This window comes from Pteropus alecto, unplaced genomic scaffold, assembly GCF_000325575.1.
Source record: "Pteropus alecto unplaced genomic scaffold, ASM32557v1 scaffold56, whole genome shotgun sequence".
Taxonomy (NCBI): Eukaryota; Metazoa; Chordata; class Mammalia; order Chiroptera; family Pteropodidae; genus Pteropus; species Pteropus alecto.
Genome location: NW_006438871.1, coordinates 1522917 through 1546448, shown reverse-complemented (window position 1 = coordinate 1546448; position 23532 = coordinate 1522917). Strand labels below are relative to the sequence as shown.

The window sequence follows — 23532 nt, the reverse complement described above, 5'->3', positions numbered from 1 at the left end:
CGGTTCGGTTCAGCGAGCCGCCGCCCAGCTCGCGCGAGTACAGGCCGTAGCACTCGTCCAGCGGGGCGGGCACCCGGATGCCGCTGTCTGCGGGAGCGGAGGGGAGAAAGGGGCAGGGTAAGGGCAGACTCCCCTGTCACTGCTGGAAGGCAAGTGCTGTGACCTGTACTTCTCTGGGGGGCTCCTGTGGTCGCCCCTTTATGTTTCTCCCCAGCCGGTGACTGTGCTGTCACGTCACGTGTTGTCTTTTTGGCATAAAGCAGCACTAACCACCGACAGCATGAATAACATTAAGTTTAAAAGTTAAAGAAACATGTCTCAGGTCCACCCAAAAGAGCTGAAAACAGGTGTTCAAACAAAAGCGTGCCCTGTATGCTCACAGCAGCTGTGCACAACGTCCCAAAGGCGGAACCAGCCCGGCCGGCCGGCAGCCGGTGAGTGGACACGAGGTGCGAGGTAGCGATGGGACAATACTCAGCCACGAAGAGGGGGGCACAGACGAACCCCGAACACATCACGCTGAACCAGAGAAGCTGGTCACAGAAGGTCACATGTTGTGACCTTTCCCTGATTCCGTTTACATGAAAGGTCAGAACGAGAAGACCCTTAGCGACAGAGAGCCAATTAGTGGTCATCAAGGGCTGGACGGAGGGAAAGCGGGGTGGTCTGCGGGTTCCCAGAGCTCCTGTGGCGGTAGAGACGATGGCGGCAGCTCTGGGAAGGCACCGGGGTGCTCTTTACGATGGCTAAAACGCTGAATTTCGTTATGCAACTTTTACCTCAGTTTAAAAAACGTTAAGAAACTGAAAGATGGCATAATTACAGCTCTGGCGACACTTGACTGCGCATAGGCAGGGAGTGGAAAGGTAGCTGGGTTATAAGTAAACTGTTTTCTTTTCTAAAACATTCTGTGATGTTGTTATAGCTTTTTAAAAATGATATGCTTTTTTCATGATGAAAGGAACTGTGAGATGCCTCCTCAAGGAAAACTTTAATGAGTGTGGACGATAAAAATATGATGATGATCTGAGCACACCAAGCTCGGAAATGCTGTCACGTGTGTACAGACACGGGCACATGTGCTCACATGCAGACGTGCACACACCTGGACTGAAGCCTCGGTCCATGTTACTGTCCATGTTCGTGGAAGAGAACACCCTTGTTTTAGCAAATATGCCCTGAAGCATTAACGAGTATCAAAAAACGTTTCGAGAGAGACAGAAACATGAAGCAAAAATGAAAAATGTTAACACTTGGAACCTGGAGGAATTCTTTGCAGCCTGCAACTTTTCTGTCAGCCTCAAACCCAGTCAGTCAGCACAGAGTGTCAGCACTGGAGAGGTCCGGGGCGGGAGCTGGGGGGAGGGGCGGGGCCTGCACGCTGCCCACGGCAGCGGGTGCCCGCTGTGCCCGGGGCCTGACAGACGGCGGGTCGTGGGACCGTGAGGCTGCAGGAAACCTAAGCAGTCACCAGCGGAGATGGTTCACAGACTGGACTGCCTCTGCAGGTGTCACCGCACGCTCACAGAGCCCTTCCCGGGAGACACAGGTAAGTGAGAGAGGGCAAAGCACGGAACGGTGTGCGCGGCGCGCTTCTGTGAGTGGAAAACACAGTTAAGACCCAGGCTCGCGGGCCCGCGGGGTATGCCGGTGACTGGGAGCAGCGGGGCGGGCGGAGGGAGCAGGCTGGGGTGTCACAGGGACTGGGACTTTTTGACCCCTGCACTGCCCACTCCCTTCCGGGAGCCCGCAGAAAGGACCCTCCCAGCCAAGGGGCGGGGGCGGGCCTCACCCTGAATCAGCTGCCGCTGGCCCCGGATGATGCGCTCGCCCAGCAGCCGGTGCTGGTGGAAGCCCTGGATGACGAAGTCCTTCTGGCACAGCAGGTTCTTCCTGCGCAGGCTGCTGGCCTGCAGCTCGGTGTTCTCCACCTCCAGCTCGTGCACCCTGCACAGCAGCCGCAGCACCTCCCTCTGGTCCTCGCTGATGGCCTGCGCGGGCAGCAGCTCCTCCAGCTGCGAGGCCTTCTTCTTGGCGCAGGCCAGGCGCTGCTCCAGCTCTGCCTAGCAGACAGGCCAGGAGCTCAGGGCAGAGGCCCGGGGTCTCTGCTCCCACGCCCGCTCATTCCTACGGGCTCAGGTTTGCACACTGAACTCGCGGACACACGCGGTGATCGGCTCTGAGCACGTATGGCAGCACTCTGCATTCACCTAGCCTTTTCTTCTCTATGTTCTGGTGCCCGAGCATCTGGGCGCTGGGACTGCCCCTCCAGGGTCAGCCGAAGCCTCGAGACCGAACCGCTTGCCAGGAGCACCCCTTTCAGACGCAAACCCCCTGCCGGAGCCTGTCCACCCCTCCTCGGTGGGCTCACAGCCCGGCCACTGGCCACCTGCCCTCTCACCTAGGGACCAGACGAGCAGGGCAGACCCAGGCCGCACAGCCCACTGCAGCCGCCCACAGCAGCCGGTCTTGAGCCCGCTCACCCTGCCTCGCTCGTTCCTCCCACGGTGAAGATTCATATCTGTTCCTGTCCCTGGTGCTCCCCCGTGTGGCTCTGAGTGGCATGGCGTGTCCCCTCCTCTTGTGAACTGTGAGGACAAACTGTCTTTTCTGTGAGTCATCTCCTATCTGTCGGCCTCACTATAGGAAAGCCTCGAATCTTCTACCAAAACACTATTTCGGACGTGATCCCAGGGCCCCCCATAGTGCGTCTGCCATGGGAAGCCAGCGCTGCCCGTGTCCACACTACGGAGACTTCACACGCCACTTCTGTCCCCACAGGGCACATCACAGACTCCTGTCTACAGCCGAGGCCCTGGCTCCACACCAAAAGCAGGAGCAGGAGACATGAGGCCCCACTTGTCCAGCTCCGTAGGGGGTTGCTCCTGCCACAGGAAGCCAGCTAGGAGCTCCGTGAGACCCGCCTGTGGCCTGCAACCTGCCCTGTGTGTCAGTCAGGGCTCCCGAGACAGAAGCAGTAGGAAAGAGTAACATATTCGTGCACATTTGCATATGTGTGTGCATGTGTGCACACACACGACACAAACACATGCATTATGGACGTTTGTGCGTGTGCTTATACACATACATGCTCACAAAAAGATATAGTTTAAAGAAATGGCTCACGGGACTATGGGCTGGTAAGTCAGAGGTCCGCAGGGCCGCCAGCAGGCTGGACACCCAGGCAAGGGCTGCCACTGCAGTCCTGAGGCAAAATTACTAGGAAACATGTTTTGCTGGTAAGATTTTCAACTGATTGGTTGAGGCCCACTCACCATCTAGGTCATCTTTACTTACAGTCGAGTGACTGTAGATGTTAGCCACACCTACAGACCAGTGTTTGACTGAATCACCGGCCACGAGAGCCCAGCCAAGCTGACTGATACCAACTGACCACCACAGCACATGACTGCCTCCAGGCCCCCGTGGCGCTGCCCACAGCAGCCCAGCATGCTCGTCCCCGGGGCCGTGCCAGGCTCAGGTCAGCAGCCACAGGCACGCGCTCCGGCCTTCACGTCTCCACCCTCTGGGACCGAGAGGGGCCCACCTTGCTCCCCTCCTTCTGGCAGTCACCAGAGCGCAGCCCCTCATCCAGCTCCCCAAAAGCCAGTTCCTGCGTCTACACCAAGCTCCCACACTGAGCTGTAGTTGTGCTTGTGTTTTTCCATGGGTTGTGAGCCTGAGTCGCCGAGGCTCCTGTTCATCTTTCAGTCCCCAGGGCCCGGCATTGAGCTGCACCCTTAAAATGTTGACTTATTTTGAGTGATTGATTGATTGATTGATTGACTAATTAATTAAAGACTCGCATTTACGTGCTACACTGCATCTCATCACCCACACTCGGCTCCTGCAGGTCACGCTCTCTGCCAGGGCGCACTGTCCGTCTGAGCACAAGGCTGTTCCTCACATTGGAGGTGGGATCACGTATCTCCAATCTGCGGCAGCAGAGGCGGCGGTACTAGGATCTTGGTTTGGCTTTTTTCCACAGCTTTTCCGGGAAATAAACGCTGCCTGCCTTCGGCAGCATGGCCTCCCCAAACGCTTTCTCCGCTTGCCTGCAGACGTCTAACCAGTGCTCTGGGCGCAGCCTGCGGCCCAGCAGCTTCCCCGCAGTCCCCATGGGACCATCGTACGACTAGCTGTTACATAATCACCTCGCTCTTCTCAAGAGACGACAGTGTAAGAAGACGCCACTGTCCAGAGAGGACCCTGGAGTCGGCCATGTCCCTGTCCTCATGTCACATGCCCAAGACCAGACTCGTGGAACTAATGGAGACGTTGGTGGAAAGCGCCCGGCCGAGGGGCGGGCTTGCTCGCACGTGGCGGGTCACTGCCAAGGGCCTCTGCGAGCTGGAGGCTGGGCCGTCCAGGCAGAGGGGCCTGCTGCCCATCCACAGTGGACATAATGGTGCCACAGCCTCTGCCTCCTCTGTCCCCAGGGGTCTCTGCCCTGCACCGGCTCTGCAGCCCCGAGAGCAGCCACGACCCTAACATGCAGGGACGTGGACTCTGCAGTCAGACGCGCCAGGGCCCAGGTCTGCTCCTGCTCCCGGGGACTTGGGACGTGTCCAATCCCCCTGCGGCTCGGTCTCCCATCTAGGGAAGAGTGATTGGGCCTGTGGCGTGGGCTGTTGTGAGATGGCCCAGGGCCCCAGCAGTGATCGGTAAGCGCCAGTGACAGTCATCGCTCTCCCCACCTTGAGGGCCACGGTTTTCCGCTGCTCGGCTAACAGCATGTTGACCTCCTCTCTGGCCAGGGCCACCTCGTGCGGCTCTGTGGACTTGCTCGCGTCCATGTCTGTGTCGGCCACCATCTGCTCCTCGTCCCCCTCGGGTGTCCTGTCCTGGGTATGGTGCTGGGTCTTCTCCCGCTCCCAACTGCAGCCATGACAGAGGGGTCAGGGGTCAGAGTGCAAGCTGTGCCAGTCTTGGGGTCCTGGCACTTCCATCCCAGAGCCCCTACTGGTGCCAGCTGGTCTCCTTGCAGGCATGGGCATAAAAACGGGGCAGAACTGGGTCTTCTGTACAACCTCTTCTATATTTGTAAAAAACAAAAGGTATGAACAAAAACTGGAAGGAAATGAGGAAGGGGAGGGGAGGGAGAGTGGGGGCGGGGGAGAACAGGCTGGAACCGCAGCACTGTGCGCCGGCCCCCCGCACGGGCGGTTGTGCCTTCCAGCTTGTCCGGGCAGCCGGTGGAGCCTGCTGTCCCAGTGGAGCTGACAGCCCTGTGGCCCTCACGCACATCCCTGTCTGGATGGTGAACCCGGTGGCCAGTCCCTCTGCACAGGGTCAGCCTGTTCACAGTGGGATGGACAGGGAGTGTGTGTGGAGCAGCGCAGGAGCCCTGGCCAGCGGAAGCACTGCCTCGGGCAAACCTGCGGCCCCTCGGAGCGAATGAGGGCGGTCCGAGGCACCTGGAGGCCTTTTCCCCTGGGTCCAGCCAAGCGGCAGGGGCAGGATTGGGCCAGAGGTCCTGCAGGCAACAGAGGGAGGCTGGACAGTAGCAAAAAAGGGAGCTCCCGCCACCGGCCCCACCGGTCCAGTGGTCCCCGTTGGTCGCCTGCCCCGTGGGGACAGCAGCGCTGGGCCCTGGGCGGTGCCCGCGGCCGCGCACTCACTCTGCGATGGCCAGCAGGTGGCGAGACGCGTCGATATGCAGCTCCACGTTGGCATTCTCCAGCTCCACCAGGCTGCGCCTCATCTCCAGCTGCTCCTTGAAGGCCCCGACCAGCTGGGCCCGGATCCTGTCCATCTGCAGGTGGCTGTCCTCTTCTGTCTCCTGGGTGGGCATCGTGCCTGGGGGCAGCCAAAGAGCCAGCCGTACTGAGAGCAGAGCCACCTAAGCTGGGGCTGAGTTCCATGTTTGCCTGCCATAATGGCGTGTGGCCCAAGGAGGAGCTCCACACACGTGTGTGGGTGGGTGATGGATGATGGATGGGTGGGAGAAAATATTTGCAAATCTTATATCTGCTAATATCCAAAGTGTACAAGGAACTCCTATAACTCAATAGAAAAAATAATAATAATCCAATGTAAAAAATGGGCAAAGGACCTTAAGAGACATTTTCTAAAGAAGACATACAAATAAATGGCCAGCAAAGAAAGGTGCTCAACATCAAGGAAATGCAAGTCAAAACCACAATGAGATGCCTCCTCGCATCTGTCAGAGTGGCTGTCATCAAAAACACAAGAGATGACAAGGGCGGTGGGACGTGGAGGGGACCCGTGCACTGTGGCTGGGAGCGTCAGTGGTGCAGCCGCTGTGAGAACAGTATGGAGCTTCCTCAAAAAATTAAAGATAGAGCTCGGTACGACCCAGCAGTTGGACTTCCGGGGATTTATCCAAGGGACTGAAATCGGTATTGAGGCGATGTCCGCTCCCCATGTTCATGCAGTGCTGTTCACAACAGCCAAGACATGGAAACGACCCAGGTGCCCACAGGTGGATGAGTGAAGAACATCACACAGAATACACGACACGGACACCGCATGATGAAATGTTACTCGGCCCTGAGAAAGCCAGAAGCCCTGCCACAGCGACAAATGGGTGGACAGGAAAAAGAGGGCGGGGAGGCCTGCGGGAGAAGAGACTTGAAAGATCTGTGGGCCACACGCCAGGCGCAGACCACTCCGGGACCCCCATTCAGAAACGTCACAAGCGTCCGGGAGAGGTGCACGGTGCCGCTGAGGTTCTGGGAATTCGAACACTGACTGGCTGGCTGATGCCGTGACCAGGTTACTGGTAGCATGTTTTTGGTGTGGAGCTGGACTGTAGTGACGTTTTTGTGAAAACTCGTTTTTGGAGGGATCGTGCCGACCTTTCTGCCTGGAGTGTGAGTCCGGCAGTAGGACTGGGGAGCGCGTGGGGGTGGGGGAGAGGGCGCAGGGTCCCTCGCCGGCTGGCTATGCTGTTCTTTGTCCTTCCGCAGATGTCTGCAGCCCCCCTTCACTTGGAGGTCACAGCTGACCACTGAAGTCTCCCTGGCCTCCCCCTTCAACGCCTCAACTCCTGTCATGTTCGTCAGGCGAACCCCGGCCAGGGAGAGCCCTTCGCCCACACATCAGCGGAGGGGAGACGAGCATGCAGCGGCCTCAGCCTCGCTCCCCTGACGGCCGACAGCCGCAGACCTCGAGGCGCTCCCGGCGCGTGGGGCTCCGGTCACACTGGCCTCCCGTCACCACGGACCCACGCCCTGGCCGCCAACCCTCCAGCCTCCTTCCCGCCACGGCCTCTCCATGCGCTAGCAAGGGGCCTGTCTGCTCCTGGCGCTCGCGGCCCCCAGCGGCCCCAGGCCCGCGCCGGGCTCTACCTCGTGCGTCCCGGACGCCGGGCTCTCTTTTCTTCTCCTGCTCCTGCCTCTCGATTTTGGACTTAAGGCGCTCGATCTTCCCACGCAGGTCGGAGATGACGTCCGTGTACTGGGCAATGTGGTAGGACACGCTCAGCAGGTTGCGCTTGACCTGCGTGGGCAGGACACGGGCCACGGTCAGGCCAGAGGGGCTGCCGCACGAGGACACGCCCGACAGCGACCAGGCTACACCAGAAACACCCAGACACCTGCCATGGAAATTCAAATTAGCACTAGTCAGCCTTAGAAAGGACGGATGGACCTGGGGACAGTGCGCTGAAGGAGACAACCGCTCACAGAAGGGCACGCACCGTGTGACTGCACGTGTATGAGGACCTAGAGGAGTGAGGTGCACACACAGGAAGGGAAGGGCAGATGCCCAGGGCTGAGGACGGGGTGGGGTTTGATGAGGACAGTCTCAGTTTGGGAAGATGGGACGTTTCTGGAGGGGTGGTGGTGACGGCTACACAGCAGCGTGGATGTGCTTGCTGCCCCTGAACCGTATGTGCTTAAACTGATGCATTTTACGTTGTACGTATTTGGCCACAATAAAAAATTCGAACGACCCATCAAAGCTTTTTTGGTGTGGAGCTGGACTGTAGTGATGTTTTTGTGCTCCACCGTGGGTGCCCACCGCTGTGGTTCCGATGCAGGCCTGCCCGGCCCTTCACCGTGTGGGTTTGTACGTGTATGTGCCCCCAGGCACACACGGGGAGCTCCTTCAGTGTGGGGTTGGCACTGGGGTTTTATGTAATTTATATCAGACTGTAGCTACTATTCTTGCATTTGCTTTTTCCCATCCGCCAGTGTATCTCGGGGGCTGGCCATCTGCACAGGAGGTTCCACCCCAATCTCTGTAGCAGCTGCATAGTGGTCCGTGGGAGGGACGGCCTGCGTGTCCATCCCCATGCGTGGCACTTCGGGGCTCTCCAGTGACACGACCTCCTTGAGCACAGGGCCCATGTTTCTGGCAGATGTGGAGGGTCACACTGCTACACTGGGCGAAGTGCTCCTCTCATCGCTCAGGGCTTGCTTCCTAGCGCGGCCCGGTCCCCCTCAGCAAGAGGCCCTCTGGATTTGCTCATCTCAGCTGTCCTCTCTTCCAGCGCCCTGTGGCCCTCATTCAGAGCACTTACTACAGCGAGAAATGGTGTATTTATTTGTGTGAGATCCAGTTTCATAGCTGCCTCTCCCCACTGCTAAGCTCAGGCTTTGGGGGAGAACAGAGGCTCCATCCTTTAAGTTTTATCATGGAGCCCAGCTCAGAGGTGGGCAATGCAGAGGGCTCATCGCATTTGTGGACAGATGACAATAACAATAGAATAGCACTTGTCACATGTCGACCTCCAGTCACTGGGGTGCTAAGTGGCTGACGTGCAATTACTTCACTGAGTTCTCAGCCTCAAGAGAAGAACGCTTCGACCGGGGCCAGTGGTGTAGACAGACCGGTGCAGCAGCCCTAGGTGTGCACACCGGGCCCCCGAGCCCGCTCTGCTCTGGCTACAGAAGGTTGGAGACGCTGCTTTCTCTCTGTGCCTGGTCTGTAAAATGGGGTGGTGGCTGGACCCACCTCCCGAGGAGAAGGTCATTGAGAACGAAGTTCACTGTCACATGGAGAGTTTACAGCATGCCAGGCACAGAGATAGCCCATGTCCTAACACCCTGGACCCTGTGGATGGGGCCTTGTCTGGAGAAAGGGTCTTTGCAGATATGATGAAGGCTATGGAGACAAGGTCCTCCTGGACGAGGGGCTGGAGAGGGCCCTGAGCCCAATGCCAGCGTCCTCATCAGGGAGAAAGGAGGTACGGAGACACGAGCGAGCCCTGTAAGGAGGGAGGAGCCACAAGCCAAGGCATCCAGGAGCCACCGCAGCAGGAAGGGACAAGCCAGGACCCTCCCGAGACCGGCTGGAGGGAGCGCTGTGTGGGAGAGCACGTGCGGGGACGGGAGGGCGGCGCACCCTGGTCTTGATGTTCTTGGCTCTGTAGGCGTACAGCAGGGTGGTCCGTGACTCCTCGAAGTGCGTGCTGGCTGGGCTGATGTGGGCGACCATCACCGTCCGGCTGTTCCCTCCTAGGGCATCCTGTCAGTGGGGGGCACAAGCTGGGTGATGTGAATAGACCCCTACCTACCCGGTGCTGCCACCCATCACCCACTGGCCAAACCCTGAGAAGAGACCAAGGGCTCAGTGCTCGGGGTGGGGATGCTCACGGAGGGGTGGGACCCCTTCCAGGCCCACCCGACCTGACTTCTGCTCTTATGTGGGCAGATTAGACCAAGAGGCCAAATGTGCAGGGACATTCCTTCCTTGCTTTGTTTATCAGAGCCTGCCGTGCTGTAGAAGAGAAGTGACAGCGCTCGCTCAGCCCAGTAGAAAGGGGCGTCTCCTCAGTCAGACCGTCTGCAATGGGCGGGCAGCCTCGGTTAGGCAGTGAGCTCCCTGTCCTAGGAATATGCAAGCATGGGCTAGGCCACACTCAGCGGGATGGTGGGGGTAGTCAGGCAGTGACTAGCAATGGTTTCTACCATGATTTCTTCCTTCAGAAGTTCCTGAAAGGACCCTAAGGACCCAGGTCGGGGCCTCAAACCAGTCAGGTAAATCCTGAAGATGCAGCCAGCCACAGGAGCAGCACACACACACATGCACGTGTGCACACCCGCATGCACACATATGCACACATGCACGTGCTGTGCACGATGCACACATGCACGCACACATGTATGCATGTAGGATGCATTGCGCACGTGTGCAAGGCATACACATACATGCACCACAATGCATGGACGCACACTCACGCACACACTGCATGTAATGCACGCACGCATGCGCACAACGCGCGCATACACACATGCACACACACTCACACCCGGCTCGGGGCTCGTACCTTCAGCAGGCGCGTGAGTTTGCTGTCCCGGAAGTTCACATACTGTGCCCGGCCGCCGCCCTTCTCGCTGAGCGCGTTGATGCAGTTGCCCAGGGCCAGCAGGGAGCGGTTGATGTGTGCGCCCTCCTGCATCCTCTTGCCGCGGTTCTGGGCCTGTGCGGGGAGAGGCCGGGCTGGAGGGAAGGTGGTCCTTCCCACCTGCCATCTGCCCACCCTGGGCCACCGGAGAGAGGACTGAGGCCCAGGTGCAACAACCCCGTCCCACTGGGTGCTCAGGCTCTGTGTGCACTGGCTGTTCCCTGAAGCACCAGGACAAGTGCTTCAGATAAAACTGAGTCAGAGAGGTCTGCAGAACAATCCCTCTGACAATAGGAATATGATGCGTGTGTTTACCTAATGTTTTCTCGTTCAGGACCTGGGTTTTAGAGCCAGTTTGGAGCACGGTTTGAGAGTGGCCTACACTGCTCGAAAAGACCTCCCAGCCTGCCTCAGCACCCTCGTTTGCAGAAAGGGACAGCGGTCCGACTCCACAGGGCTACAATGAGAGATGATGGGTCGTGTGCACAGCGCTGGGCCAACAGCAGTGCGTGTCAGTGGATGCTCTCGCTAGGCAGGAGCTGGTGCGGGATGGGAGCCAGGGCGCCTGCTCGAGTCACGTCTGTATCACAGATGTAGAGGGCTTTCTCTGAGACCTCCTGCCTTGGATAAAACTCTGTGATTTTCTGTGAGGAAGTGACAGCCCACAAGAGTCTAGCAGATCCTAAAGACAGCCCACTAGGCCACCCGAGTATACAGCTAAAGACGCCAGGCCCAGAGGGGGCAGTGGTCTCCCCAAAGGCACACGGCCAGTTGCGGCAGGGTGAGAACGAGGGCCCAGGGCCTGGATCCTGTCTGGCGGCCTCTTCCAGAGGAAGCTGGTCTCTACCTTGCCTTCCAAGGACAAGCCCAGAGGGGACAGGCTAGAGCCCCAGGTCCTGCTCAGGGTCCCAGAGCGGTCTCCTCCACCACACTCGCTTCTTCCCTGTGAGCTTGTCTTCTCCCACATCTGCCTGCGTGTCAACCCTGTCTTAGAGTCTCTGCGTCCGACGCCCTGACATCTGTGGCCCTGCTGCCCATGCGGGGACCGCCCCTCCAGGGTCACCCGGGGCTTAGAGAGCGAACCACTTACTAACCTCTCAGACGGAAACCCACCTGCCCCGAGCCCGCCTACCCCAGTCTGGCCACTGTGCACCTCTCACCCAGCGCTGGGTACCAGGCAATCGGGGACAGACCTGTGGCCAGAGCCCAGGGGAGTCACCCACCAGCCCAGCCGGGTCATCCCTCCTCGCCCATTCTTCCCGTAGAAATCACCATGAAGGGGCTCGTCCACGGTCCTCCCACTCCCGAGAGGCCCTGGCGCTCCCCGGGGGGTCCTGCCTAGCGTGGCGGGGCCCCTCCTCCTGGGAACTGTGAGTAAAAATGATCTCAACGGCCGGCGGCCCCCGATCTGCTGGCCTCATCGTCCATGCACACACCTCATTTTAACCAGTCAGACCTGAGCAGGCGCAGCTTGTCTCAGCAGCCCAAGCACCAGGCTGGGCCAGGCGCAGGGCAGGTGACCAAGTGAGTGACGCGACTCCACAATCAGCAGGCAGAACAGGCGACGCAAACTGGGGTGAAAGGCACAGATTTGCGCCTGGATCACCTAATGCTTCTGTGTATCTGGGAAGAAGGCTCGGCGCTGCCTACTCGCTCTGTGACAGGGACTGGGTGGATCCTGACGGCCGAGTGCCTGGCGTGCCAGAGGGACGTGAAAGGTGTCGCCGGTTGATGCTGTTATTCTGACACCACCTCTGTCAAGCGCCTTGTCTGACCCAGGCCCTGGGCTGGATCCTGCCCTCGTGGAATGCTCAGGCACAAGGGCAGCAGACAGCGGGCACGGCCTCCGCTCCCAGTGACAGGTACGGGTGAGCTGAGGGCTTGGGGGCCGGCAGGCGGGGCCCAGGGGGGGTGTCAGGCCAGCAGCCATGCTGGGTCACAGTAAGTGCACCATCCTCTCCGCAGGCACACTTCACACCCGCCGTCCTCTCTGCCTGATGTGCTCTCCCGTGCAGTCCACTGAGTTCCTCATGCCCCCTCAGGCTCAGCGCTGGACACCATTGCCACCTGCCCTCCTCTGGGCTCCCGCAGCCTCGAATCTCAAAGCACAGGCCTCCCCATCCTGTAGCTATCTGCTCACACGTCTGTCCCCCGACCCCTGCGGCTCTGAGCTCCCTGAGGGCGGGCCTGGGCCTCTAATTCCCAGGGCCCTGCCGCAGGAAGCCCTGTGTGAGCTCTGCTCGGTGGCTGTGCCACCCCAGGTTTGTTGAGGATTCATTCAATCAACAGGCGGCTAGCGGGAGCCTCTCCGAGCCAGGTGCTCTTGTAGGCGCTGGAGATGCTGCTGGACACAGGTGGACAGGGTCCCGCCCCCCGACTGAAGGGCAGATGACACGAGGTGAGTGGTGGTGACAAGGGAGGAGGGGCGGGAGGCGTGTCGGGACGACACCTGGGACGCGCGCTCCGAGCCGGCCAGGTCCACCATGAACAGCCTCCCGACGCGCACTTCCTCCGCCAAGTCCGAGCCGCGACGCTGCTGGCGCACGGTGACCTGCAGCACGGCGTGGGAGCGTGACGACGTCTTGTTGGTGGCCGTGGGCTCCTGGGTGCGCTGCCGGTTGCCTCTGGTGAGGAGCTGCATGATCTGAGGACAGAGGCAGAAGCAGGCGATCAGGGCCAGGAACGGCCCCACGCTCCCTCCAGAGCACTGGGCGAGAGCGGGGGCCACGCTCCTCTGAGCGCTCTCCCTTGGCCCCATGGCTGGGACACCGATGACAGAACCTCGTGCAGGGGAAGCGACTTCTGGTTTGCGGCATGAAGAGTCAACAAACCCAGCAGGAACGGCAGATTGCTGACATGTGTGTCGCACCTTCCCTGTCCTCTGCCTGTGGCAGACATCACCAAGGGATTACCCAACTCTTCCCCAGAGCCCGGGGCAGCCCCAGACAGTCGTATGGAGCTGCCGGGTGCCCCAAAACCCATTTGCAAGCAAGCAGCTGTGGGAACCAAGCCCACGAGCCTCTGCTGAGCACCTACTGTGTGCAGACTGTGCCGGTGGTAGCCTGACATGGTCCTTGTTAAAGACCAGGCAAGAAGGCTCCCCTTCCCCGCCCCAAACCCACAAAGGATGACGCTGAGGCCACCTGGACGCCATCCGCCAGCAGGGCTGGAGCACATGGTCATCACGGGGTAGGGGCCCAAGGGGTCCATGGTTCTGGGGACAACACGGAGGTTCCTGAGCAGGTGGGGAGGCCCCCCGAGGGCGGGGTGGAGTGTGGGTGGCACAGGGGGAGACCGGAGGTAAGAGAAGCCGCAGTGCCTGCAGAAGCGCTCATGCATCGCCCTGCTCTGGAGCAACACTCAGGGCTAAGCATGGCCGGGGGCTGGCTCTGGCTGTGACCGTGGGAGTGCTGCACAGACAAGGGTTCCGAGCCTGCTCCCGGGCGCAGAGGGACGAGTGTGACCGGCTCTTGATGTCTGCCCTGAGCGGCTATGGGTGCAGATGTCTGCTGTCCCGAGCTGGGAAACGGCTCTGGGCCGTGTGTCTGGCTCCGCTCTGTGAACTTGAAAGGAGGGCCTCGTGAGCATGGCCGCCATGACCCTCACCTCCTGGGCGTTGGAGGTGGACACCTCTGTGATGCCTGCAATCTGGATGCTGCCCCTGGAATCTTCCCTCAGGTCCAGAAAGCCGGAGGACGGGTTCAGGAGGTCCCGGATCACTTCGTTGTAAATCTGGGACGAGACAGAAAAGTGGAAGCCTGGAAGCTTCGGTGGAAAACAAGCGCAGACTCACGAATCACTGCGGCTCTGCATCTTCCAAGAATCTCAGCCGCTCTGAGGTGGGAGGCCGCAAAGACCAGTGGGCGTTCGAGGGGAGCACACCCGCGCTGCAGGCAAGGCCCCCGAGGCGGCGGGCAGCTCACCTCGAGGTACGACATGGACACGCTGTAGTCCATGTTGTCACGGGCCTCCTCGATGGCCCGGAAGAGGTCCGTGAGGGTGCGCAGGTAGATGCCCGGCTCCGCGTCCATCCCCAGCATGGTGTGGGTCTTCCCCGCGCCTGTGGGAGTAGGCAGGGCTCCTGATGGCCCAGACCCCGCCCTGCCACGCCCGCCACCAGGCTGTGCAGACCCTGCCTTCCGCAGGACACCCCCCGCCCACCCCCGATCCCCGGCAGCCCTGACACGCTCACTTTCCGTTTGAGAAACAAGGAAATGAGGTGTCTGGACAGTCCCGTGGCCGCTCTGTGGAAGAAAGCCTGGGCGGACACGGTGTGGGGTGAGCGTGCTCAGGGTGTGGGGGGGCGGGGATGGGCCTGGCCGCTCTGCTGGCTCCAGATTCTTGTCGGGGTGTCCGTGCTGTTTTACAAGGAGAAATAATGCGCCACGCTTTTTAAGGAGTGTCTCTTCATGGGGGACACTGCACTGGCCATTCCCTGTGTGCCTAGGGCCTGGCACATAGCAGGAGCTGGCTGACAGCTGCTGAGTGAGTGAAATAAACAAGCTGTGGCTGAAGGCAAGCCACTTCCCAGTGCCTCAGTTTCTCCACTGGCACAGCGAGGCGCTCGGGCCCATCCGGCTCTGACCCTCTGTGATCCTAGTTTTCAAGAGGAGAGAGGCAGCTTAGCTTTGCAAACATTTGTCTATCTCAGCTTGAGACTGCAGAGAGGAATCTGGGCTTCCGGTGGGCGGCACAGTGTAGGCTGGTGGTTGGATTCCCTATTCAGCCCCATCAGCTGTGCAACCTGGGAGAGGCTGTGACCTGGGAGAGGCGCCGTGAGAAGGGACCCAATCCATCTGCCTTCTGGGGCTGCTGCTGGAAAGAGCCGACGGGCACAGAGCGGCCGGCGCAGGGCAGCTGGTGCTGCGAGCTGCGGGCGAGTCCGCTGCCGCCTGCCCCATTCCCTCCTCGGGATGCTGCCCCTGGCAGTACCTGAGGGGCCGTAGGCAAACACGGTCGCATTGTATCCAGAAATGACGCCTTCCACTAGGTGCTGGGTGGTGGCGCAGTACACGTCTTCCTGTGGACAGACAGAGGGGCAGACAGTCCAGTAGACAACCCTGCCGGAGTCGGGCACCTGGCTGTTTGGAGAGGAATGGTAGGTGGTGCCTGCCGACGGCTATCGTCTCTGCAGCTGGACAGGGACCTACGCGGAGGGGGCAGCTTAGACACGGCGTGGGCGTCGCCCATTCTGGCTCCGGCCCTCGGCCTTGGCCCTGTGTCTGTGCTAGCTCCGGCATGCTTCCCCACCAGGCCAAGCCTCACGCTATGAGAGGGTGGCCGCGAGGGGGTGACTAGAGGATGTACGTGACAGCTCCTACCATGAGGCCCGACGCAGGCGTGGTACTAAACACCTGTGAGTCCTTTCCAGGCTTCTGCAAGAACTGGGAGAAATCAGAGAATGCAAAGGGCTGGCAGACAGCAACAGGGCTTGGAAATCCATGAAGGGCACTATGACTCATCTTTACGGGACAAAACCAGAACCGGGAGTGAACGCTCTGGGCCAGCAGAATTAATTTAAGGCAGCAGCACGTCATGACAGGAGTGGGTGCGCAGCGAGCTCCCTGTTCTCTGGGGTATTTGGGAAGGGCTCCTCCGGGGCTGGTGCAGGACGGCGTGCAGCTTTGGCACGGGCCCTCAGGCGGCTCCAGCCCTCTCTCCCCATCATGTCGAAAACTACGTGGCCTGCCCGCCTGCTCCCTGGCGGCCCACAGAAACATGACAGATGGGAACGAGCAGTGGCTCTGGGGAGACTCGTGCGGCTGCAGTCGAGAACTAGGGGACAAGCAGTGCCCGTGGCTGCATGGCCGCTGAAGCTATGGTGCGGAATGCGGGGAGTCCCTGGGCCCACCTCGCGTGGGAAGGGGAGGTCCTCTGGGTACAGGGCTGGAGTTGACATGCGTCCCTCACTGGCCTTTGTCCTGGGGCCAAACAGCCCCCAGACGTCATCCGCCTGGTGATGTGACATTCCCGCATCAGGGGGCCTGGGCTGCAATCCCGCCATGCAGAGCTCAGGAGTGAGTGTCCTTTACTCTGTGTCACACTGCCCTGAGCTCCCCTCTGTAATGTGAGGTGAGGGTTGGGTGACTTGCTGGACAGCTTTTTGTCCTTGGTCGAGCGTACTGGTGAGGAGTATGACCTGATACTGGGTCCAAGCGCCCAGTTCTGGCCTCACTGTGTGAGCTCGTGGAGCCTCAGGCTCCACCTCTGCGATGGGCATGTCGAAGCCTCCACCCGGCCCCTCTTTCCTCTGCTCTCACGGCTGGCTCGTTCTTCCTTCAGGTCTCAGCTGAAACATCACTTCTACCCAAAAAGGCCTCCGCTCCCCACCACCTACCCCACCGTCTGCACAACGCACTCAGACTAATATGTTTGCTTAGACCTGCTTATTACTGTCTGTCTCCCTCATTGGGATGTGAGCCCTGGGGGCAGGGAGTGTGTTCTAGCTACAAGGCAGATGGGACACTACTGTGTTAGATGGGTGAGTGGATGGGTGGATGACAAACAGACATATGGACGAAGGGTGGATGGTTGGATAGATGGACAATAGACAAATATATGGATGGGTGGATAGATGGGGTGATGGATGGATGGATGGACCGATGGATGGATAGACGGGTAGGTAAATGGGTGGGTGGATGGGTGGATGGGTAGATAGATGGGTGGATGGATGGATAGATGGGTAGGTAGATGGGTGGGTAGATGGGTGGATGGATGGGTAGATGGGTGGATGGATGGATAGATGGGTGGATGTATGGATGGGTAGATGGGTGGGTAGATGGATGGATGGGTAGATGGGTGGATAGATGGATGGGTGGACGGGAGGATGGGTGGACGAGTGTAGGTGGGGGGAATGGATGAGGGATGGATGGGTTGATGGACGGGTGGGCAGCTGCGTGGATGGATGAGAACTAGACGTGTGGGTGGGTGAAGGAGACGTGTAAAGCCCTGCCAACCTTCTTGAGCAGAGAGAAGCCCCTATGAGAAGTCATAGATGAGCCCACCTGGCCACCAGGTCCTCCCAAGGGGGCTCTAGGGCTTGGTGAGGACACCCACGCAGCCTGGCCCAGCCAGGGACATGGTGGTGGTGGTATGGAGGGTACCTGTGATGCATGCTGGTCGAAAACAACGTCGAAGATGAAGGTCTTCTCCCGGGACCGGTGTGTGCGCAGCGTGTCCTCGGCGTCCTCACTGGGGTCCATGAGCACCGCCATCTAGGAGGAGGGAGAGGGGGCTTCAGCAGGGGGCTGCCCACAGAGGCAGGGCAGGCCAGCTCCTTGCGACTGTGAGTGATGGCAAGGGGCTTTGTAAACTGGAGAGTGTGGCACACTCCCCACGCAGCCCTGAGCATGACTGTGACCCAGCTGCCTGCCTCTTGCTCAGGGGCCGTGCCACCCAACAGAGAGGGGAGAATGGAGAAGTCAGGGTGCCCGGGGCCTGGAGGAGGAAAGGGCCCTGAGCCCTGTAGCTGGTTCTGTGTTTGTCTGAGGCCTCGGTTGCCCCTCCAGGGCCCTCCCCTGTCTCCCACAAATGGGTAATTATGAAGCAAGGTGTGCAAGGGCCTCTGGGGCCCACAGGGGAGGTTCAAAAGAGCCCTTCACAGGGGACTGGAGGGCGGGGCAGTTAGAGACCAACTGCTGTTTACTCCTGGGCTGGTGGGGGCAGAGGGCCAACCAGGAGCCCTGCCACCACCACCTGCCACCGCCACCAGCCCCTCCCTGGGTCCACAGCTTTGGAAACAGGTCCCAGGAAGCGAGGGGTGCCCAGAGGTTCCTGGGGTGTCGGGCTGGCTGGGAGAAGCCCCCAGGCCGCCCTGGCTTTTGGCCAGCACTTTTTTCCATGACATAAGCCAACTCTCCTCTCCTTCCAGTGATGAAGACTCAGTGGCAGTCCCCCACATGCTCGCTGCGGGCCAGGCCTGCGCTGCAGGGGACACTGGACACGTCCCTGCTGGAGGGCTCCCAACCCAGCCCCAGCAAGTGAGCCTGGTGGCTAAGAACTCGGGCTCCAGAGCCTGCCGCCTCGTTCCCAGTCCTCACCGATCTGCAGCCGGGAGGCCTGAGACAAGTTCCCTCGCCTCTCTGGGCCTCGGCTTCTTCATCCGTAAAATGGGTGTAATCATAGAACCCTCGCTCTGAAGGGTAAATGGCAGCACGTGCACAACGCTGAACAAAGCGTGTTCAAAAAGAGCCAGCTGCATGGGGTCGTGGAACAGAAAAAGGGTTTTTTTTCCTTTGGCTATAAATAACATTATAGAGAGAAATCAGCAAAATTCGATACATCTGTAGATAAGATAATGCTGTATCGATATTAATTTCCTGACTAATCACTGTACTGGGGTCACAGAATGTTCTTGTTTTTAAGAAACACACCTTGGAATACTTGGGTGTGGAGGAGCGACTTGTCCCGTTCCCTCTGAGTGGCCCCGTGAAGGGCGTGTGTGAACAGAGGGAGCGAGGAGACGTGCGGGCACCTGGGCGCACGGTCCGGAGCTCTCTGCAGGGGACGTGCAGCTCTCTGATTAGTCTGAAGTTACTTCAGAATGAAAAGTTAAAAGAAAGTGCTTCAACATGGATGAGTCCCCGAAACGTGCTCAGGGAAATATGACAGAGGCAACTGTATGATTCCATTTGTGGGACACGCCCATGCAGGCAGGACGCGGCCACTGGGGGCTGGGGAATGGCGGGGGAGGCAACTGCTTAATGGGTGTGGGTCTCTTTTTGGGAGGATGAAAACATTTTGGAACCAGACAGAAGTGTGGTTGCACGACACTGCGAATGTGCTAAATGCCACTGAATTGTTCACTTTAAAATGGTGTATTTTAAATATTGTGAATTTCACCTCCAATTTTTAAAGAGTGGGCTGTCTTCTGCACGATGTACAGCAAGACAGCCTTTGGTTTGGGAGCCAGGCCTGAGGTGGGCTCTTGAGACACTCCTGCCCACACACACAGAGGAGAGACCAGACAGTGGCACAGGGGTCGGGGTGCAGCTGGAGGGGGTCCCAGGGCACCTGTAACCGTCCACTGTCACCCGCGCACACACCCCACTGCACACTGAACACGTCCCAACAGTCCTCAGACTTCCAAAGGGCCCCAGCTGGGAACCGGATGCCGCAGCTTGTAAAATCACTTCCCATCGCCGGCTTCATTTCAGCTCCCTCGGCCCACGCCCTTCCCGCCTCCCCCGCCCTCCAGAAGGGCCCTTCTATTTCCCTAAAGTCACCTGACTCCCAAAGCCAGCAAACAGGGAGCAATTCTCACTCTAAGCAGAAAGGCATCCTGAGCTTAAGAAATCACTGGCAACCTCGATGTCCACCGGGCCGCCCAGGATGAGGCCAGCGGGCTGCACGCTGAGGTGACACTGTTTCAGGTGTGAGTTGGTTACCTTGCAGGTGTGTGACCAGCAAACAGCAGGAAGCAAGACAAAAGGGGCGTTGTGGCTCAACGTGGGTGTGGCCGAAGCCCCTGTCATAGCATAGGACCAGCACCCAGGGGCGACAGAGCTTCCTGAGAGGGGCTCGGCCCCCGCCACGGACGAAGCGCTAAGACTCAGGGACTAGTGACACAACCGTGAGAGCCGCCACCAATTTCAGCAGATCACCGTTAGCCCTGGAGGGGCTTCAGATGGCTCTGCCCCCCACCCCTCCCCACGGCATCTTCCCCAGTGAGGGGGACGTGCAGAGCATCGAGCCTTGTAAGCCTGCGTAGAGAACACCCTGCCCTGCCCTGCGGCCCCAGCCCGAGGCTGACCCTTTGGGGTGTCTGCGCCCTGAGTCTTTGTCTGTCCCCCTCTGCAGCATCTGGAGGAGTCACTCCACGCTCCTGCCTCCCCGTGAGGCTCGGCCACGAATCCCGCCAGGCAGACTGTCTCCGCGCTGAGAACACTCTCTGCCGCCGAGCCAGCGCCTTCCTGCAAACCTCCGCCCCTCAATGTAACGACTGCCTTATTTTAATGCTTCATTGGCATGAGCTCGGCGCGAACCCACCCGGCCTCTCTGCCCACTCCGGAAGGCTGACACCCAGCCTTGCGTCTGCCCTGGGCCCCAGCATCTTGGGGCCTCTGCCTGAGTGCAGACATGCTCTGAAGACCTACGAACCATTCCTCATGACCACTGGCTTTCTCACGACAAACGGGAAACCAATTCACTTGACATCATATTGTTTTACCCCAAATTTGCCCTATGTTCTGGCAGATAACGACCGACATTTCTAAACTGCACTGGGCTCAGCTTCTGAGCCTGTTCCCGAGGGGCAGGAACCCTTGGCACCACAGCAGCATGCTGGGTCCCCAGCCCGCGACCCTGCCGCCCAGTCACCTGGGCCTTTTCAAAACCACAGGTGTAGCCCAGGCCGTGCCCCAACCTTAGCCAAGCCCCGTCCTGCGGGGTCAGGGCAGGAGCACGCCCCCCACTCTGTCTGCACCACCCTCTCCCAGGAGACTGCTGCGTCCTCCCAGCAACCCTCGGCGCCGTGCAAACGTCTCATTAGTGGCCTTCTGCGACCACCGTTGCTCTGCTCTATTCCTCTCTGTGGCACTGAACTCCTTGACATTACACATTTATCTGTTCATTGTTCAACCCCTAACTCCACCCACCTTTCTTAAAAAGGAAGCTTGGTGGGGGTGGGCCCTCGTCTCCCTCAGTGTCTGGAGCAGTGCCCAGCCTCTGAGCACTCGATATTAACATTTCTTCAATGAACTAGTGAATGAGCGAATGAGTGAATGAATAAATGAGTCAGTGAACGAGTGAGTGAGTGACGTAGGTGAAGTACTCCGGGAAGGGTGACATTCTCTGTGCCCTCACAGCCTCACCTGGTCCCCTACTTTGTGGGCGATGACGGCGGCTCCTTCCTCCAGCTCTGTGTCGTTGAGTGGGCGTATCCGCAGTGCTACCTGTGGGCAGACATCACACAACTGCGTCCAGGGGCCTCGGTCCCCCATTCTTCCTCCCCTCCTCCCTCCCGTGTGCTCAGCTCTCAGTAGAGCAGTTAAGGGCCCTGAACCCCACACGCCCTGCCAGGCGTTAACTTCTCAAGGAATGGCAGGAACTCGTTCCTGTCCCACGGTGACACAGAGGCCCACTGTGATCGTGGTCACCCTCGCCAGCGGGGAGACCGAGACACCTGCCCAAGGCTGCACAGTGGCTGCGTGGCCTAACCCCTCACCAGTCGCTACTGCTTCCTCACACCAGAAGGGACCGACCTTCTCACAGGCCACAGGAGGCGGCCACGGCCTGCTGTCCACCGCTCTGCCCGCCCCTGCCACACACTGGGGACCCCAGGCCCGAATCCTCCTTCATCAGCATCCCTATGAGCTGTGGGCCCAGCCAGCCTGCACAAGCCTCTGGGCTCTGCTTCCTCTCCCATAAGGCGGGCCAGTGCCTCCTGGAGAAGCAGAAGCTGTGGTTCTCCCTGAGGGCAGCCACAACAGGGTCCCTTTGTAGCCAGGCTATAGGTCACAGGCAAGGCCTTGGCCCCAGCTCACCCAGTGGTCAAATGGGCTGAGGTCCTGGTCACCCGGCAGACAGGTTTTGCCAAGCCTTGTAGGGCCTGGGTGGAGTCACGGCGGGGGAGCCTACCACATCCCGTCCAGGGGTCCTGGTGCAGGCCCAGAGTTCCCTGGGAAGCCAGAGGGCAGGGGGATGTGGGCGTGTCTGGAAGCTTGAAGTGAGGAGGTGGGGGAGCAGAGGGTCACTTCCCTCACAAACAGGGAGGAGGCAGCCTCAGCGACACACAGACCGAAGGCCGCCAGGGACATGAGGGACACTCACCATGAGCTGCTGGTCCTTGGGTTCCACCTCCCTCATGGCGGGGCTGCCCCGGGCTGGCGAGGGACCGGCAGTGGGGAGGGCAGGCATGCAGCTGGCTGGGGCTGTGCCTTGTTCCCTGCTATCCAAGCTACGGAGCCCGTCAGTGCGTCAGCCCGGCCCCGCCCAGTGACATCAACAGGCCCTGGGGGCCCAGCTGGTCCCTAGTTCTCAGGGATGCTGGGACTGCTCATGTGGTTTGGGTGAGCCTCCTATAGCTGGGTGGCCCAGGCCCCGGGAGGTAGTCTGGCTGCACACTGGGCACGCAGGGACAGGATCCAGACACTGGGCCACGCTTTTATATCTATGCTCTGCTCTGATGCCATGGGAACCCAAGGTGCCTCACCTGCTCTACAGGTGAGCCTGCCTGAGATCTGCACCAGCCATGGCCTTGGAGCTTTTCCACCAAAGGGGGACAGACACCACCAACAAACATTTAGTGAAATAATTTCAGCTGTGAATGCTTTTTCCCCAAAGATGCATTTCTAAAGCAACCTTGAAATGACCTTCTGGTCTGATGACTACAAAGTGATTTTTGGCCCCACGCCCACGCTGTCGTCTGCACCACGCCCAGGGCCTGAGCATATTTACTGTTCAATGCCGCACTCAATTATTCCACTGAGGTCTGCCTCCAGGGACCACACTGCACTGTCAACACAGCAAGGCTGCGCCTGCGGCTCTGGCAGCAGACCCGTGTGCCAGACACACGGTCCTGGGTGACAGCCTGCACTGGTGCAGACACAGGAAGTCGCTCCTGCACATTGATACAAGTCAGAGATCAGGTCATCAGGTCATGAAGTTCGGACCTGAAAACACAGCTGAATGACCCCAACTACAGAGCTGAAGAGCCAGCGCCACCCACACCAGCAGGGGTTGGGCCGGGGTCAAAACTTGTTCGAGGTCACCATGGCCCCCCAGGTCTGGCCAGCCCAGCAGCAATGAGCACGTACATGGTAGTTCAGCGGTCTACAGGCAGGGTCATGGCGGGTGTGTCCGCGTTCTCTTCCTTGGCGTCCAGGGCTTCCTTGGCGCTAAGGCGAGGGAAGACACCACCTTCCTAACACCGACGCATCCTTCCAAGACAGCTCCGGCCTCTGACCCGCCATTACCCTGCTGGAGCCCAAGTCTCTGGATTCCGACGTGGGAGCTAAACCCACTCCCATCTCGACAGCCTCTGGAGACACAAACCGGGCCCATGCAGTGGCCGGAGCGAGAGCGTGGGACGACGTTCCACCCCACAGGGCGCGTCTGAGAAATCCTCCAGGAAGGGTGCAGCCTGGGAAACCCACTTCTACAGCAGAAGAGAGCGCGAGCACAGGAGTTTCAGAAATTCTTTTATTTACAAATTATGTAAAACAGTTACAACTAGTACGTTTAAAACTGTGAAAACTTCACTTTTAAAGAGCTGTCAA

At 59.5% G+C, this 23532-nt stretch overlaps 1 protein-coding gene across 1 annotated transcript in view; it reads right to left on the bottom strand.

Annotated features, from left to right (window-relative positions):
• The window catches only part of LOC102897693 (kinesin-like protein KIF19), a 22067-nt gene extending 812 nt beyond the window's left edge, over positions 1-21255 (bottom strand). The window contains exons 1-13 of the mRNA XM_025049574.1: positions 21127-21255; positions 17419-17529; positions 15248-15335; positions 14239-14375; positions 13922-14047; positions 12765-12959; positions 10238-10390; positions 9313-9435; positions 7314-7464; positions 5622-5799; positions 4617-4878; positions 1793-2063; positions 15-87 (exon numbers count right to left, since the gene is read on the bottom strand). Coding sequence (XP_024905342.1) covers positions 15-87; positions 1793-2063; positions 4617-4878; positions 5622-5799; positions 7314-7464; positions 9313-9435; positions 10238-10390; positions 12765-12959; positions 13922-14047; positions 14239-14375; positions 15248-15335; positions 17419-17529; positions 21127-21255 — 1997 coding nt within the window. The remainder of the gene's footprint in view (positions 1-14; positions 88-1792; positions 2064-4616; positions 4879-5621; positions 5800-7313; positions 7465-9312; positions 9436-10237; positions 10391-12764; positions 12960-13921; positions 14048-14238; positions 14376-15247; positions 15336-17418; positions 17530-21126) is intronic.
• Between the last annotated feature and the right edge of the window lie 2277 nt (positions 21256-23532).